Here is an 18478-nt window from a genome sequence, read left to right as displayed (position 1 = left end):
GATCTCATTTTTCTCTGCTTCAGTTTCTCCAAAATAACTACAAACAGAAAATAGTACTTTCTTATGTATGTGCTCATATTTATTTTAAGAGAGTGATGGGTTGATGTGTCCCATAATTCTTTATAATAAAATTTCTTTAATAGTCTGCACAACACTTCAGATAATTTTTAAAATTAATTAGGTCTAGCTTTCAAACAGGAATTATTCATATTTTTAAAGTCAGTATTTCTCTCATAGGTGTTTCTCTCTTTTATTGCTTTCCACTGTTATCAGACTAAAAACTAATAGCCACTTTTGCTAAGGATACATGTAATTCTTTTCTAAACTTAGAATTGTTGAAAATCTATAATGAAGCAGCTTACAAACACAGCCTCTGGTTTTCTGGATTACTTGTCCCCCTTAAAACAATAAATTAATCATTGATGAGGTCTTCTGCATGGCTTTAAAGCTTAATTTGGATTGGAATTGATAGTTTTCTTTTTCTTTTCTTTCTTTTTTTTTTAAGATTTTATTTATTTTGGGTAGAGAACACAAGTGGGAGGAGGGGCAGAGGCAGAGGGAGAGAGAGAATCTCAAGCCGACTCCACACTGAGTGCAGAGCCCAATGCAGGGCTTGATCTCATGACCCTGAGATCATGACCTGAGCCAAAATCAAGAGTTGGATGCTTAAGTGACTGAGCCACCCACGTGCTCCTGGAATTTATACTTTACCACTTGAGACTAAAATTCCTTTTTTCTATATTGAAACATTTTAGACTTGCACAGATAGCTGTTTTTCTGTATTATGTACAAGAACTTTCTTAGACATCATTCTTAAGAAATTTAACATTGATATATTAATATTCCTTAATGTGTAATCCATATTCCACATTTTCACTTATTCTCCCAAATATTCTTTTTCCCCCAAAAATATTCTTTACAGTGGTTTCCCCCCCCCAACTTGAACCAATCAGGATTATGTTTTTCTATGAGTTATCTTGTCTCTTTTCTCTCCTTTAATCAAAATAACCCCAGTGCCTTTTTTGCCTTTTATGGCATTAACATGTTTGGAGAGCTCCATAATTTGAATTTATCTGGATTTATATGATTGTCTCTTCATGGGTATATTCAGAGTAAACAGACTGGTGAAGTGATGTTGTATATTTACCATTAACATCTTATCAGTAAGCACCCAAATTTTATCAGTTTGTCTCATTACTGCTGATGCTAAAGGAAATTACCTCATTACTGTGGTATATGCCAGACTGCTTCTTATAAGAGCACTTTCTTTTCTTTGTGATTAGGAAGTGGTTTGTGTTGCATACCTTAAGACCATGTGAATATCCTGTTTTCCATAACATTTCATCCAATGTTTTAATATCCAGTGGTTATCTTTCCCTCAATTAATTATTTTGCTAGGAGTTGCAAAATGGTTATTATTTTCTATCATTCTCTCTGCATTTATTAACTGACATTCTTCTGTAAAGAGAAATTTTCATCCTTTTTATTTTTTTAAGTTTTTATTTAAATTTGGTCAACCTACAGTGTAATATTAGTTTCAGATATACAATATAGTGATTCAGTGCTTGAATACAATACCCAGTGCTCATCACAAGTTCATCTTTTTTAAACATTTGAATTTTCACTATGACTCATGAATTATTTTTTAATCAGTATTTTATGATCCATTACCATCACTATCATTCAGGATGGTCACATGTTCCCAAATCTGTTTTGGGGAAGCCCCTTCCAGTCAAGGTCCTATGTACTTTGACCGGTCTCCATTTGTCTTTGAACATCTCTTTGCTCTCTGGCACAGTGTGTACCAGATATACCTTGTGCTTTCACTGCTCCAAATATGGATGGACCCTTTTCCTCAATGAGCCCCGGTTTATTTTATTGGGGAATGGTGCATGCAAGTCAGAATTTGGGTGCTAGGTGTACTGATTTCTATTTAGAAGTCACTGTCTCTTCACCCTTTCAGATGACAGAGTTGAGAAATTCCTTTGATCCCATTGCATATTTGAATCTTTATTCTGTTTATGGTGAGAATCTTCGTTTAGTCTGTCACAAGCTACATCTAAAGTAGTCTCAGGATTGCTATGTGAGCAAAAAATCTGCTAAGTACTATTATTCTTTACAATTCTTTTTGCCCCTAAGATATGTCTCACTAAAGTTAGGGTTCTGTAATTAAAAATTACCTCAATTAATTGTTTTCCCCAGTGTGGTTGTGTTATCAATTTGATATACAGTTAGTTTCATTTGTTTTGATATTTATTTGCATTTTTGTTTTAGGGTTTGCTTTTTCCATTCTCTTTAAACTTACATTTATTTTAAAATACGTAAAACAGGTGCTTGGGTGGCTCAGTCGATTAAGCATCTGCCTTTAGCTCAGGTCAGGATCTCAGGTTTCTGGGATTAAGCCCCACACTGGGCTTCCTGCTCAGCTAGGAGCCTGCTTCTCCCTCTACCTGAGGCTCCACCTGCTTGTGCTGTCTCTCTATCTCTCTTTCTCTGTCAAATAAATAAATAAAATCTTTTTAAAAAATAAAATACATGAAACATTTATATGGCTCATAAAGACTCACCACTTCTATCTCCATTCCTTTCACCTTGTATGTCTCCTACCATTCCTACTGCCACTTTTGGAAAACTATTTTCATTAACTACTGTTTTTTGTTTTAGTTCTCCTCTGTGTGTGTGTGTGTGTGTGTGTGTGTGTGTGTCTGCGGTGTGCCCAAGTGTGGGATCTTATTTTCCTTCCTTTCTTAAACATAAAAGGTTTAGAATCCTTTTAATATAAAAGGGTTTTACATATTACTCATAATAAATTCTTAAAGAAGGAACTTATTTCTCTTAGCTTGGGTATGCTTTTTGTAACAAAATATTTTGTTATATTTGAAAATTTTATTTTTCATATTTGTCACTCATAAACAGGGGGACCTGGACGATCTACTATGCCAACCCCAGGAAACACTGCAGCTTTTCGTGCCTCCCTCTGGACCAATATGGAGAAACTTGTGGATCATATTTGTACTGTTTGTGGACAGGTAAATATTTTAGAGAATGGAAAGAACATTAATTATGGAGTAATGTCTTGTTATTCTAAATTGTGTGACCTTGGGCAGCTTTCTTAAAATCTCTAAGCATTCACAGTGCCTGCATTAGCTGATTATAATATATGTAGAAGCTCTAGCACAATACCTTTTTCCTTCCCTGGCTGCTTCTAGTGTCTAAGCTTTCCATTTGTTTCATTTTGAAAATACCCAGTTATGTACATTCTCCCCCTTTCTGCTGTTTTTAGGTACAACATCTGCAAAAGATATTAGCCAAGAAGAGAGATCCTGTTTCTCATATTTGTTTCATTGAAGAGATAGTTAAGGTACCTTTAAATATTTTTATCTCTTTATTGAAAACTGCAGGAAGATATGACCAGCATTGTTTGTGTTCTTACCTTACAGAATGGCTGCATGTCAGATAGCCAAAGGAATTGTATTTCTTTTTTTTTTTCTTTCTTCTTTCTTTCCTTTCTTTTTTTTTTTTTTTTTTTAAAGAGAGAGAGTGTGTGTCTGTCTGTTCAGGTGGGGAAAGAGCAGAGGAAGAGGGAGAGAGAAAATCCCAAGCAGGATCCACATGCAGTGCAGATCCTGATGTAGGTCTTGGTCTCATGACCCTGAGATCAAGACCGAGCAGAATCCAAGAGTCAGATGTTTAACTGAGCCATCCAGGCACCCCTGGAATTGTATTTTCTTTCTTTCTTTCTTTTTTTAAAGATTTTATGTATTTATTTGACAGAGGGAGATCACAAGTAGGCAGAGAGGCAGGCGGAGAGAGTGAGAGGGAAGCAGGCTCCCTGCCGAGCAGAAAGCCCGATGCGGGACTCGATCCCAGGACTCTGAGATCATGACCTGAGCCGAAGGCAGCGGCTTAAACCTCTGAGCCACCCAGGCGCCCCTGGAATTGTATTTCTTAACAACAAAAAGCTTGCTTTATGACATATGTATAAGCATACTTGTTCTTTGAATAGATGCTACCAGTAATACTTTTTATAGACTTAATTTCTAAAATGCATAAACTAATTTCTGATTTTCCGTCATATAAATTATTCATTGTAAATGTTTTTTAAAAGTTCCATTAGAGAAAATTTGGGGTAAATGAGAAATTTAATTAGTGGTCATTATAATGCCTTATAAAGTCTTTGCTGAAAATGATGGAATCCATTCAGTTGTTAATATTTCTTATAAAGCACATTGCTATATCCCATTTTTCATATTCTGAAGTTCTTCCTTCTTTCATCTACCAATCCACTGGCCTCGTGGGTCTTAAGAATTCCATGCATAGAAATCCAACCCTACATTGTATTCATTCATCTTGACACTTTTTAATAAGGAATAAAAAGTAATTAATTATTCTGTTCATCATTTAATCCTGACACATAAGTGTTCCAAAAAAAAAAAATTCAGTAAGTTTCCAGTGTTACAGTACAGATCATTTCCTTTGTAAGTCCAAAATTTAAGCATTTTATGTGTGGTGTTGTGGATCTCTAAGACCACCCCCAAGTTTGGTGATTTGCTGGAATTCAGAGCATTCAGCATATAGTTGTGCTTGTGGCAATGATTTCTTACAGTGAAAGGATATGAATCAAAACCAGCTTCATGAAAGGAAAGTCAGCAATAGGGAAAGAGTATATAGGTGCAACCAGGTGCAGGCTTCTAAGAGTCCTCTTCCAGTACTCACAGACAGGACATCTTTAATTTCTCCACCAACAAGTGGTGACAGCATGTGTAAAATGTCCTCTAGGGAAGTTCACCTTGCACCTAGGAGTTCAGAGTTTTAATCAGGAATCAGTTACTGCCTGGCATGTACCAAAATTCCAGACTCCCTAAAGAAAGCAGTTGTTCAACATACACCACATTATTTGTACAAACAGTTTAGGTATAGTGAGCATTCTCATCAGAGAATCACGAGGTTGCTCTCAAAATCCAAGTCCCAGGTACCAGCCAAGAACCACCCTCACAAGCAGGTATTTCTAACTACAGCAATCTCAGACTTGCTGGGCAAATTCGTTTGTGCACGTGTACTTACAGTAGCATATGCACTTCCATCATCCTGCTTCATATCTGCCTTTTAATTGTATGAAAGAAACAATAAGGTGCTTTTGTCAATTTGTATAGTAATTAATTTTTTAAAGTTTTTTAAAATTCCACTCAGTTAATATACAGTATCATGTTGATTTTAGGTGTAGATTATAGTTATTCAGTGATTCTATACATCTCCCAGTGCTCATTGTCAACAAGTGCACTACTTAATCCCCAGCACCTATTTCCCCATCCCCCACCCTCTTCCCCTCTGGTAACCATCAGTTTGTTCTCTGTAGTTGAGAGTCTGTTTCTTGATTCGTCTCTCTCTCTCTTTTTTCCCTTTCGCTCATTTTTGTTTCAAAAATACTTTATACAGGTGAAATCTTATGATACTTGTCTTTCTCCAGCTTATTTTGTTTAGCATTATATTCTCTAGCAAATGGCAAGAATTCATTCTTTTTTATGGCTGAATAATATTCTTGTGTGTGTGGTCTGTCTGTCGTATGCACCACATCTTTTTTCCTGGTGTCTTTATCTGGTTTTGAGATCAGGGTAATGCTGGCTTCATAAAATGAATTTGGAAGTTTTCCCTCTTTTTCTATTTTTTGGAATAGTTTGAGAAAAATAAGTATTAACTCTTCTTTAAATGTTTGGTAGAATTTGCCTGTGAAGCCATCTGTTCCTAGACTTCTGTTTGTTGTGAGCTTTTAAGTTACTGAGGCAATTTCTTAGCAGGTTATCGGTCTGTTCAAGTTTTCTGTTTCTTCATGTTTCAGTTTTGGTAGTTTATGTTTCTAGAAATTTATCCATTTCTTCCACATTGTCCAATATATTGGCATTTAGTTTTTCATAATATTCTCTTATAACTGATTGTGTTTCTGTGGTGTTTCTTGTATTTCTCCTGTCTCATTTGTGATTTTATTTATTTGCATACTCTTTCTTTTCTTTCTTTCTTTCTTTCTTTCTTTCTTTCTTTCTTTCTTTCTTTCTTTCTTTCTTCCTTTCAGAGAGAGTGCACATGTGGGGAGACGGAGAAAGGGAGAGAGAGAATCTTAAGCAGACTCCATGCTCAGCACAGAGCCCTACCCAGGGCTTGATCTCACAACCCTGAGATCATGACCTGAGCTGGAATCAGAAGTCTGATGCTCAATCAGTTGAGCCACCTAGGCACTGCTCTCTTTTTTGTCTTAGTAAGTCTGGCTAGAGGTTTATCAATTTTCTTGATTTTTTTTTTTTTCCAAAGAACCAGCCCTGGTTTCATTGATTTGTTTGTTTGTTTCCTGTATCATTTATTTCTTCTCTAACCTGTATTATTTCTTTCCTTCTGCTGGTTTCAGATTTTGTTTGTTGTTCTTTTCCTAGCTCCTTCGGGTGCAATGTTAGGTTGCATATTTGAGATTTTTCTTGCTTCTTGAGCTAGTCTTGTATTGCTATATACTTCCCTCCTAGAACCACTTTTGCTACATCCCAGAGGTTTTTGTTTTTTTTTTTGTTTTTTTTTTTAAAGATTTTATTTATTTATTTGACAGAGAGAGAGATCACAAGTAGGCAGAGAGGCAGGCAGAGAGAGAGGAGGAAGCAGGCTCCCCGCGGAGCAGAGAGCCCGATGCGGGGCTCGATCCCAGGACCCTGAGATCATGACCCGAGCCGAAGGCAGCGGCTTAATCCACTGAGCCACCCAGGCGCCCCCCAGAGGTTTTGAGTCATTGTGTTTTCATTTTCATTTGTTTCCATGTACTTTTTTATTTCTTTTATTTTGTGTTTGACTCATTCATTGTGTAGTAGTCGTTATTAACCTCTGTATGTTTGTGCATGTTCCAGATTTTTTTCTTGTGTTTGATTTACTAGTTTCATAGCTTTGTGGTCAGAAAAGATGCATAGTATGACTTTGATCTTTTTGAATTTGTTGAGACTGGTTTTGTGAGCTAATATGTGATCTCTTCTGGAGAATGTTCTTTGTGCACCTGAAAAGAATGTGTATTCTGCTGTTTTAGGATGGAATGTTCTGCATGTATCTCTTAACTCCATCTGGTCCAATGTGTTATTCAAAGCCATTTTTTCTTTGTTGATCTACAGTCTAGATGATCTATTGAAGTAAGTGTAGTGTTAAAGTCCCCTACTGTTACCATTTTATTATCTGTCAGTTCCTTATGTTTGTTATTAACTATTTTATGTATTTGGATACATAAATATTTACATGTTACATCTTCTTGTTGGATTGTACCCTTTATGATTATATAGTATCCTTCTTTGTCTTTTGTTACAGACCTTGTTTTAAAGTCTATTTTGTTCAATACAATTATTGCTGCTCCAACTTTCTTTGGAAATCTATTTCATGATAGAAGTTTCTCTATGCTACAGGTGCCTTTAGGTCGAAAATGAGTCTCTTGTAAGCCCGTATAGATGGGTCTTATTTTTTTGTTGTTTTTGTTTTTATTTTTGTTTTTTTTTTAAGAGATGGAGAGGGAAAGAGGTGGTGGTGCAGAGGGAAAGAGAGAATTCCAACCCAGCCTGGAACCGGGATGATGTCATATTTCACACCCTTTTATTTTGTAAGTTCCTTGACAGATATTTTTACAAAAATATTTATTTTTACTGCCTTTGTGTTTCCTACCATCATACTGTTACTGTAGTCTCTCCTTTTCACTGATAGACTCTCCTTTAATATTTCTTGCTTGCTTGGCTTGGGGGTCATGAATTCCACTAGTCTTTGGTTGTCTGGGAAAATTTTTATCTCTAAATATCTCTATTCTATTCTGAATGATAACCTTACTGGATAATGTATTATTGGCTGCAGGTTTTTTCCGTTCAGCGCTTTGAATAGCCACTCTCTTCTGCCTTGGAAAGTGTCTGCTGAAAAATCCCCTGATAGCCTTATGGAGTTTCCCTTTTATGTAATTGTGTTCTTTTGTCTTGCTCCTTTTAAAGTTTTTTCTTTACTATATTTTGACATTTTAAGTGTAACATGTCTTGGTGTGAATTTGCTTTTCTTGATTTTGTTGGGGGATTCTCTGTGCCTCCTGATTCTGGATATTTGTCCTCAGATTAGAGTAGTTTTCAGCTATTATCTCTTCAGATAAACTTTGTGCCCCCTTTTCTTTGTTGTTTTCTTCTGGGACTCCTATAATGTGAATATTACTCTTTGATAGAGTCACTGAGTTCACTAAGTCTATTCTAATTTTCCATCATTCTTTTTTCTCTCTTTTATTCATCTTGATTTCTTTCCAATACTCTGTCTCCTAGATCACTGATCTGTTCCTCTGTTTCTTCCAGCCTGCTATTCATTCTGTCAAGTGTGTTTCTCATTTTGTTTATCTCATTTGTTTATCTTTGCTATGATATTCCTTATCTCTGTGTTAAGGGTCTCACTCATGTCTTCCACTTTTTCCTAAAATCCAGTGAATAGTCTTAGGATCATTACTCTAAATTCTCTATCAAGCATATCCATTCTGCTTAAATCTCTGGATAGGCATGGCCTTGTCCTGATTTTTCATTTGGGATAAATTTCTCTGTCTTCTCAATTTTTCTAAATCTCTGTACCCATTTCTGTGTGTTAGGAAAGTCAGTTATGTCTCCTATTCTTGAAGGTAATGGCCTTATGAAGAAGAGGTCCTATAGTGCCCTGCTGTGTAGTGTCTCCTGTTCCTCAAGACATGGTACTTCCAGCAATGTCTCCACTGTGTGCTGCATGCGATCAGCTGTTGTGTCCTGGCTGCTTTATCATTCAGGCCAGTCGTCTACAGAGGCTGTCTTTGCCTGTTGTGGGCAGTGTTTGGTTCCTGGCCTGAATGTGACACATTTTACGGAGGTGTCCTCTGGTCTGCTTGTGACATGAGACCTTTTGGCACTGCTGCTGGAATGGAGACTCTGCAAAACTCCCAGGTTGGGAGATGTGGTGTTGGCAGGGGTTTGGGCTTGTCTTCTGGGGAAGAAGTCTGCCTCTATGGCTGAGGCAAGTGGAAGTTCCACTGGAGTGGGAGGGGGGGCAGCTTGGTGTAAGGAAGTTACGTAAAGAGTATGGGCCTTGCACTGTTCCCCGAGGTGGCCCTGTGCTTATGTTGAGGGATGCTGGAGGGAAATGGTGCCAACCAGTTCCTTTGTTCCTGATACGGTCTCTCCATGAATGCTGCCTCTCTGGGACAAGTTCTACCCACTCTGTGCCCTACCCACTCTGTGCCCTAGTACTCTGCCTTGTACCTACCCACTCTGTGCCCTAGTACTCTTCAGGTCACTGTTTCCATGCTGTATGTCCACACATTGTTTACCTGCCGCCTTGAAAAGAGCAGCTCCAATGCCTCTGAACTCTTCCCAAGCCATGCCTACTGGTGTTCAGAACTCCGGGTTTAAGCCCTGCTGGCTGTAAGAACTCATGAAAGTCAGCCCCTCTAGCTCTCCAGACCAATTGCTATGGAGATTCATTTTCCACTTGTACTCCCCTGGGTGCTATTCTGTCTCTTGCCTTTCTCCACAATGACAGCTCCTTTCCACCCCAGTGGCTACAGTCAGTTTCTCTTCCAAACTGTGTCTCCACACTTTCTGCCTTCTTTAATGTGCCCTCTTCTCTACCTTTAGTTGTTTTGCCAATCTTCAGGTCTATTTCTGGGGTATTTAGAATGATTTGATAGGTATCTATTTGTATACATGGTGCAAGGAGAGCCTAGGGTCCTCCTATTCTCTTGCCATTTTCCCCTGTCTTGTTTTTTGAGAGGGACTTAAATTTTTTTTTGCAAGAACTCAAGAAATTTGGCTCCCCTCGCTTTTTTAGCCAGTTGTGATGGGGACTCATATAGTATAATGCATAGTTATTAATCTCCCTTGTGTAGTTATTAATTTTTTACCTTTAGTGGTGAAATGAATGTGAATTAAGAATAAAAACACTGTTCTTTCCTATTTAAAAATATACTCATACAAACACACATTTCCAGTATAGTTATTTGTTCTTTTATGGTTATAGGTAAGCAAATGCACATGCAGTATTATCATTCATTTCTTCTAATTTTGGTTGCCTTTCTACCCCAATTAATTTATTCTTTATTGGAGTGGCTTGATTTCAAGCTTTTTCTAGGTAATACTTCGTATATGTTTTTATTGCTTTTTAATGGTTTGGCTGTATTCTACTAACAACATAAGAACAATTATATGAAACCATTATATTTAAGGGAATCTGAAGAAAAAAACAGAAATAAGAATAGTGCCATTTAAAGATGCTTATGTTTCTGACATTTTTTTCTCACATGATTATATTAAAGTTTCTACATAGAAACTCATATATAAATTCTTATCAATTATTATTATGAATAAACTGACAACTTCTGTGGGCCAGATTTTAAAAGCATGTGAATTACTACCAATTATCAAGGATTATTAGGAACAGGGATATATGCTTTCATTTTATTCAATCTTTACATTAACTCACAAGATTTCTTATTGAATTAAGAATAAAACCAAGAAAGACTGATTTTTCAAACTACGTTCTTTCCTATTTAAAAATATACTCATACACAACCCACATTTCCAGTATAGTTATTTGTTCTTTTATGGCAGTGTTTATGAAAAAAAATTAACTTCCTCTTGGGATTCAGTGTACTCAGTATATTCAAAAAAGATCAGTCTTTTGTGAAAAGTCCAAAGTAACTTTTGATCCTAAATACTTGGGATTTCCAGGGCAAGAGAAAAATAAAAAACAAAACGAAATAAAAGCCCTCAAAATACCTGTCACATATTGCAGAAATAGCACATAAATTAAACTGTATTTACTATAATTTCTTGAGTTTTTTCCTCTGTTGCAAAGTTATGAGCAGATACTTTTTGCCAATTATATAACTATCATGTAAGAACATTATTATTCTAGTGAAAATAATTATTGATGGCAACAGAATCTTTGTAGAAAGTGCAGGATTTCTAGTGTGACTGGAGTTCCCAAATAATGATCCTTAAAGCCTTCAGAGAACTTTTGAGTAGAAGATGATGTGTATCTGGTGCTCTGGGTCATTGAAGAGTGATATCTGGAGCAATGTTTCTAAATCTTTGTGTAATCTCTTTTTGAGGAAAAGGTTATAAACAGAAAGTTCTTACACTACTGGCTTTTGCAATTTTAAGGTTTTTAGGGAGGAAATATTTTAGTGTTGAAAGTTCTTTCTAATTTAGTGCTTTAGTCTTTTTAACCAGTGACTATATATTAAAAATTAAACAAAATTGTAAATAATTCAAGATAAAACAGTACTAAAATTATGCCATATGCTTTCTACAGTATCTGTTTAGAAATTAAGACTTTTTTCCTCAGATTATTTCTAGTAAATACCTTTTGAGATTGGAATCTCTCTAGAAGAGTTTTTTAAAATTTGTGTTAAAATATTTATAAGTAGTTTTGAAATTTACTGAAAGCTAAATTAATAAATACTTTCCATTTGATTTATAATAGGAAATAGTTCATACCAACCATTTGTGTTATCTTTATGCTGATATATCTTTATCACATGAATATAAAATAAAACTGGACTGATTATATCAGGTATAACAATCTTAGGAATATAATTTAAATGTGGAGCCCTTTTGAAAGCTTTTCCTTAAGAAGATAACTAATTCCACTTCTGCTTAATTTAATAAATGTCCTGGCTAACTTGTAGAACAGACTCTTATTTTGAGTTCATAGTATAATTTGAAAAGATATATTCATACCTGTCAATTGCTCAATTTTGGTGTCATTTAAAACCACTTAGGAGTTCTAATGTCACTATATAATTATCAATACTGTATATAACACTTTGTTAAAGTGAGTGTAGCAAAGTATTGACAAAGTATTAGGATCCACAGGATATCATCAGGATCCACAGATATGATACTTTCATTTTCTAAGCCAGCAATTTTTATCACCGAACAAAGTCTTGTAATCGTGTGTAGGATGTATTAGGCTAAATTTGGAATGTGTTCAGCATTTTGAGCTGCTATAGTACTAATGAGAATTTTAACTGTGAAGAAGAATGTGTTTTGTTTTCCTCTTTTAGACATATCAAATGATTTCGTGATAGAATTAAAGACTCATAAAATTTTTAGGACATCCAACCGTGAAATCTTTTTAATATTACTAGAAGAATGTTAACTTGTTTATCTGTGGCATCTTAATTTGATTAAAAAATCAAGTAACAAGGGGCGCCTGGGTGGCTCAGTGGGTTAAAACCTCTGCCTTCGACTCAGGTCATGATCTCAGGGTCCTGGGATCGAGCCCCGCATCGGGCTCTCTGCTCAGCGGGGAGCCTGCTTCCTCCTCTCTCTCTCTGCCTGCCTCTCTGCCTACTTGTGATCTCTGTGTGTCAAATTAATAAATAAATAAAATCTTTAAAAAAAAAATAAGCCAGTTACATTTCTAAGTCAGATATCCTCAGTAAGTAATTTATAAAGGTGGAAAGACTGTTGCTTTTATTCGTGTAGGGACTGGATCCTGTGAAGAATCCTCTTACTACAGTATAAATAAATTCTGGGTACACTGTAAAAAAAAAAAATATATATATATATACATAAACATAATACACTCTTGGGCCTGTAAAAGGTGAAAGAATCTCTGAGGGGCAAAGATATATATACATGTATTCTTATGCATGTCAAATATCTATATATGACATATTTAAAGAATAGAAAATGGAATAAAAAATGAGAAACAAAAGACTTAAAAAATGACCAGCTAGTTCTTTAAAAAGAACCAAATAGAACATTTAAAAAATTAAAAATAAAATCACTGAAATAAAAAAATTGAGCAGATAGATTATACAGATATTCCATAAAGTCAAAGAATGAATTAGATACTGACAAAATTAATGAAATTATCCAGAATGCAGCATAAATGAAAGATATGGAAAATATGAAAGATTAAAAATTATGGAGGATTAAATGAGGTTTTAATATAAGGCTGTAATTGGAAAAGGAAGGCCAGCAAACTAAAACAACAACAACAACAACAAAAACCTGTATGGTTAGCTCAATACATGCAGGAAAAGCATTTGACAGAATCCAACATCCATTCCTGATAAGAACTCTTAGCAAACTAGGAATAGAAAGAAGCTTTCTCAACCTAATAAAAGACATTTAGGAACAAGAAACAGGTAAAATCATAATCATGATGGCTGAATGCTTCTCTCTTAAAACTAGGGAGCAGACAAGGATTTCTTTCTATTCTCACTGCTTCTGTTTAACATTATCCTAGCTAGTGGAATGGAGTAAGGAGAAGAAATGAAAAATTTCCAGTTTTGAAAGGACAAAATAAAATGGTCTCCATTTAGAGATGACGTCATCATCTATTTAGAAAATTTGATGGGATCTTTAAAAAAAAAAAAGAACTAAGAAGTCACTTACTCAAGATTACAGAATACAGGTCAATACAAAAAAATCAATTTCTGTGTATTAGCAATGTACAATTGAGAATTAAAATTTAATAATTCCATATATAGTAGCAATCAAAGAATATAAAATACGTAGGAATAAATCTGTTGAAAGATGAATATCATCTGTATACTGAAAACTATAAAATATTGCTGAAATTAAAGAAGACCTAAGTAAATGGAGAGAGATACCTCACTTATGGTTTGATAGATTCATTGTTGTTAAGTCTATTCTTCCCAAACAGATCTATAATCCCATCAGATGTTTTGGAGAAGTGGACAGGCTGCATCTAAAATTCAAATAGAAATACAGAGGACCTAGGATATCCAACACAGCTTTGAAAAAGAAAAGCAAGTGTGACATTGTTGTCAAGTTAGAGACCCAGATCATTGATGCAGAGTAGTCAAAAAATTTACTCACACATATATAGAAAACTGATTTTCAAAAAAAGTTGCAAAAGCAATTCAGTGGTGATACAATAGTTTTCTTAACAAATAATGCTGGAACATATGGATACCCAAATATAAGACTTAAAATTCTAAAACTGATTGGAGAAACAAAATAAAAACTTTGTGACCTTGAGGAGGCAAAGATTTCTTCAATGGAACACCAAAAGCTTGATCCATAAAAGAAAAAAACAACCTGGTATTTTGGACTTACTCAAAATTAAGAATTTCTGCTCTGCAAATTACTTCATTAAGACAAGGTATATACTGAGAGAAAATATTTGCAAATCATATATTTAATAAAGAACTTCTGTCTAAAAAATTCTCAGAACTCAGAAAGCATTCAGCTTCTATTTTTGTCCTATTTTAAAAATAGATTCAAAGGGATATTTTACAGAGAGATATCGAATAAGCACATACCTGAAATTTATTAGACCTGACCATATCAAGTGTTGGTGCTGGTGAGCTTATAGAGTGACTGGAATTCTCACATACTGCTGGTGGGAAATACAAAATTGTGCAACCACTTTGGAAAACAGTTTGACAGTTTCTTAAAAAGTTAAACATATACCTACTATGTAACTCAGCAATATACCCCCATGTATTAATTCAAGAGAAATGAAAGAATATTACCATGAAAGACTTGCATGCAAGTGTCCATAGCAAAAACCTGTGTCCACAAAGAAGGTCTCTACACACTGTTCAGAGCAGCATTATCCATAATAGCCAAATACTGGAAACAGTCTCTATGTCTATCCACTGGTCAATGGATAAACAAAATGTCATATATTTATACAATAGATTACATTCCACAATAATAGGAAACAAAATACTTACATATCAGACCACATGGTTAAACCTTAAAAACACTCTAGGTGAAAGTGACCAAACTCAAAAGAGTACATGTTGTAAGATTTTGTTTATATGAAATTTCTGTAAAAGCAAAACTATAGATAGAAGGCAGATAAATTATTGTCCCTGGGTGTTGGAGTAGGGTTTGATGGATGAAGGGGTAAGGAGGGAACTTTTGTGATGATGGGATTGTTCTAAAAGTGGATTGTGCTGATGGTGCACAACTGCATGAATTCCCTCAAAGTCCTATATCTGATTAAGAGCTGATACTCAGAATATATACGTTATATGGATTACAATATGTATTTTGCATTGCACCAACTCAAAATAAGATGACAGAATACAGTTATTTAAAGAAATTGCTGGTTCTGGGTTTGGCCCTAAGAAAATTGAAGATGAGCATGGACTATGTTGTGCTAGAAAATAAAGAAATGCTCCCAAACTGATCATCACAACAAGTAAGGACAGTAATGGATTTTAACCTATTGAATAAAATAAAAATTCGGAGGTCCATATGTCAAGCTAGACAAACAGATGGACTGACAAGTGAGAAGGGAAAGCTCTCCCTTAAAATGGACTGTGAACTGATGAAAACAGAAAGAACAATGAAATTAAAAAACAACTGTTTAAAAAAAAACTGTTTTTCAACTATTATAATAAAATATGATTGATGCAGTAATCAGTGGATGCTAAATCTGGAGGAAGGAGAGTTTGAGAAGGAACAGTATATTTACATGGTATTAAATTGTTTCCCAGTAATTACTTATTCATTCCACAAGGAAAGGTAGCAACTATAGAGTAAAAGAATCAGATAACACTTTATGTAATCGCGATTAATACCCACAACACCCTGCACATATACATGATATCCCAAGGACATATTATTTATGTTGTATTCCAGACAAAGATGCATAACCTGAGTCTAATTGTGTGGAAACAAGATAAATAAAAGCTTTTGAACAATTGTAAAATAACTAGTGTTCACTGCTTAAAAATATCAGTGATATAAAAGATTAAAAATAGTTTCATAATAAGTAAGACCTTATATAAAGAGTTATGACAGCTAACTAAAATACCTAAAAAAGCTAAAATACTAAAATACCTAACTAAAATACCTCATCTAGTTCCTGCTGCAGAAAGAAATGCTTTATTATAAAAAACACTGGACAGTTCATGAAATAGGAATATGAATGGTATAGGAGATATATATGTAACAAGGTTAAAAATCCCAAGTTTGATAGCTGTAGTATGGGTATTTAGAAGGATGTCTTTATTCCTAGAGGGTCACTTAATTATTTAGTGGTACAGAGCTCTGAGGTACAACTTACTCTCAGATGTTTTTAAATGAGTAAGGGAGAGCAAGCGAGAGAGAATGGTGGTGATAAAGTAAATGTGGCTCGATGTTAGCTAACAAGTCGTGAGTTGGAGTGAACAAACAGTAGGATTTGGGGAGGGAGGTTATTCTTGGGGCTTTTCTTTAAGTGTAAAATTTTTCTCTAAGTTCAAAATATAAACTTTGAAGGAAAAAAGGTCCCATAAAAAGGTCTTCATGCCAACAGATTTTAAAAGGCATGTAAAATGGACACATTTCTAGAAAAACATAACATGCCAAAATTGTTAAACTAGAATTGGGCCCTATGCGTAGTCCTTTAACCTTCAAAGGAATTGAATTGCTAGTTCAGTAGTCTCAGATGGTTTTTCAAGCAACCTCTACCAAAATTTTAAGGGAAAGGTCATTCTTTTTATTTTTTTAAGAGAAGAAAACTCCCTCCCTCATTTTATGAGACTAGAAAGTGGCCTTTATACCAAACCAATTAAGGATTATAAGAAAGGGAAATTGTAGTCCTGTCATGCTCAGGCACACACACTGAAACTTCTAGTATACCAAGCATAGCAGTGAGTAAAAATGATACGGCTATCTCAGTAGATAACAAGAGTATTTGACAAAATTCATGATGATAGTAAATACTAGCAAGCAAGCTAAGAGAAATGGACTTTCTTAAGTTGATAAAGGATTTCTAATGAAACCTTTAGCAGTCATGATTCTTATCAATAAAATGTGGAAAGCATTGACTTTACAGTTAGGAAAAAAAGCCAGATGCCCTCTGTCCCTGCTGCTTTTCAACATTGCCCTGGAGAGCCAACCCAACATAATAAGAGAAGAAAAATAAATAGATTTCAAAAATCCCGGAAGAGTTCATTCCTGTTGCTTTTCTGTACATCTGAACAAATCTTAGACCTATCAGAATCAAGAGAAGGCTACATGTCTATCTCTGGAAAATTGAGCTAGTCTAGGACTGCCTATAATTTAAAAATAATCTGTACTGATTACTTCTCTATAAACTCTTTCATACCATGTATCTAATGTTGGCTTTTGAAAGTTCTGGACATGAACACAACTGTAAATACAACAATTTTTGTACTGATTAGGATCATCTGTAATACCTCTTCTCACCCACATTTAGCAAACTGTCAGGGTGGATGGAGGGAAGCTCTCTCCAAACACTTTTTTCTCATTTGAGTGAAGAAACTTACTTTATTTTTATTCTCTCTCTCAATAATTGCTTGTTATATGACAATAAATGTTAATATACCCAAAACATTTAACTTCTATATGATACACTAATCATTTTTTGCCAAAGTTGTAATACTAGACCCTTTTTCTGTATTAAACAATTAGAATCTTGGTAAATATTTACATTGTTTCACCATTCCAAGCAGGTGGGTTAGTGTTCTCCTCTTGTTGCAGTTGTAGAGAAGCTGTGGTGGGTAGACATGTGTGAGTAGAAGTTAAGAAAAAGTGCAGACACTTAAAGTGTTTAAATACCCTTAAAGTCATTCTAATTCTTCTCTTTTCAGTTTTTGCTTTTTTTCCCCCCTGGGAACTGCTTAAATAAAATTTCTTTTTTAAGTTTTATTTATTTGTCAGAGAGAGTGGGTGGGAGAGAGAGTGCATAAGCAGAGGGAGCGGCAGGCAGAGGGAGAAGCAGGCTCCCCCCTGAGCGAGAAACCCAATGCTGGACTTGGTCTTAGGATCCTGGGTTCATGACCTGAACCGAAGGCAGATGTCCAACCGACAGAGCCTCCCTGACATCCTCTTAAATAAAATTTCTAATTCATGTTTTACCTATAAAACAAAATATTATCTGATACTGAAATGAGCATATTTATAAAATATAATTGAATGCTTTGCTGGGCACTGGGATAAAAAGTTGACCAAAGTGACATAGTCCTTGCCTTTAGACAACTTATTTTCCTGGTGGTTTCCTCTCCAGTCATACTTGTTCTTCACAGGGATGTACTTGTTACGGTATTCTTTGAAAATACTAACAGAAAATACCTTTAAATAGTTTATAGTGGTTAAATATTAAAGTATCTGAAGAAGGAAAGCTTATTGTAGAAAGACCTATAGAAGGACTTCCGTAGTAAGTTTATTCTTGGTATGCAAAAATGATATTTAGACTCTGTAGTAGAACTGAACTTTCTGTCAAGAGTCATAGACTTCTCTAACCAGTAACCAGTTATGGTTCCTCAAAATTCTCTACAGCATCAATTAGTTTATGTTAGGGATTAAAGCTACTTAAGTACAAATGAAAGACGTTAATAGTTCTCTTAAGTAACTAGCAGGAGTACTTTAGTTAGGCTTAATGTGTACTTCTGTTATAAAAAGAAATCTTGTCTTAGGCTGCTTGCTCAAACAGAAATCTGATCCTGAAATGAAATGTTATTTTCTTTTTAGTAATCCAA

The 18478-nt window shown here is 35.0% G+C and overlaps 1 protein-coding gene across 1 annotated transcript in view; it reads left to right on the top strand.

Moving 5' to 3' along the window:
- COG5 (component of oligomeric golgi complex 5) overlaps positions 1-18478 on the top strand; it is a 294754-nt gene that overhangs the window by 163118 nt on the left and 113158 nt on the right. The window contains exons 9-10 of the mRNA XM_046020510.1: positions 2917-3029; positions 3284-3361. Of these exons, the coding sequence (XP_045876466.1) occupies positions 2917-3029; positions 3284-3361 (191 nt within the window). The remainder of the gene's footprint in view (positions 1-2916; positions 3030-3283; positions 3362-18478) is intronic.

This window comes from Meles meles, chromosome 10, assembly GCF_922984935.1.
Source record: "Meles meles chromosome 10, mMelMel3.1 paternal haplotype, whole genome shotgun sequence".
Taxonomy (NCBI): Eukaryota; Metazoa; Chordata; class Mammalia; order Carnivora; family Mustelidae; genus Meles; species Meles meles.
Note: the sequence above shows the minus strand (reverse complement) of the source record. Positions and strands in the feature narration are given on the sequence as shown.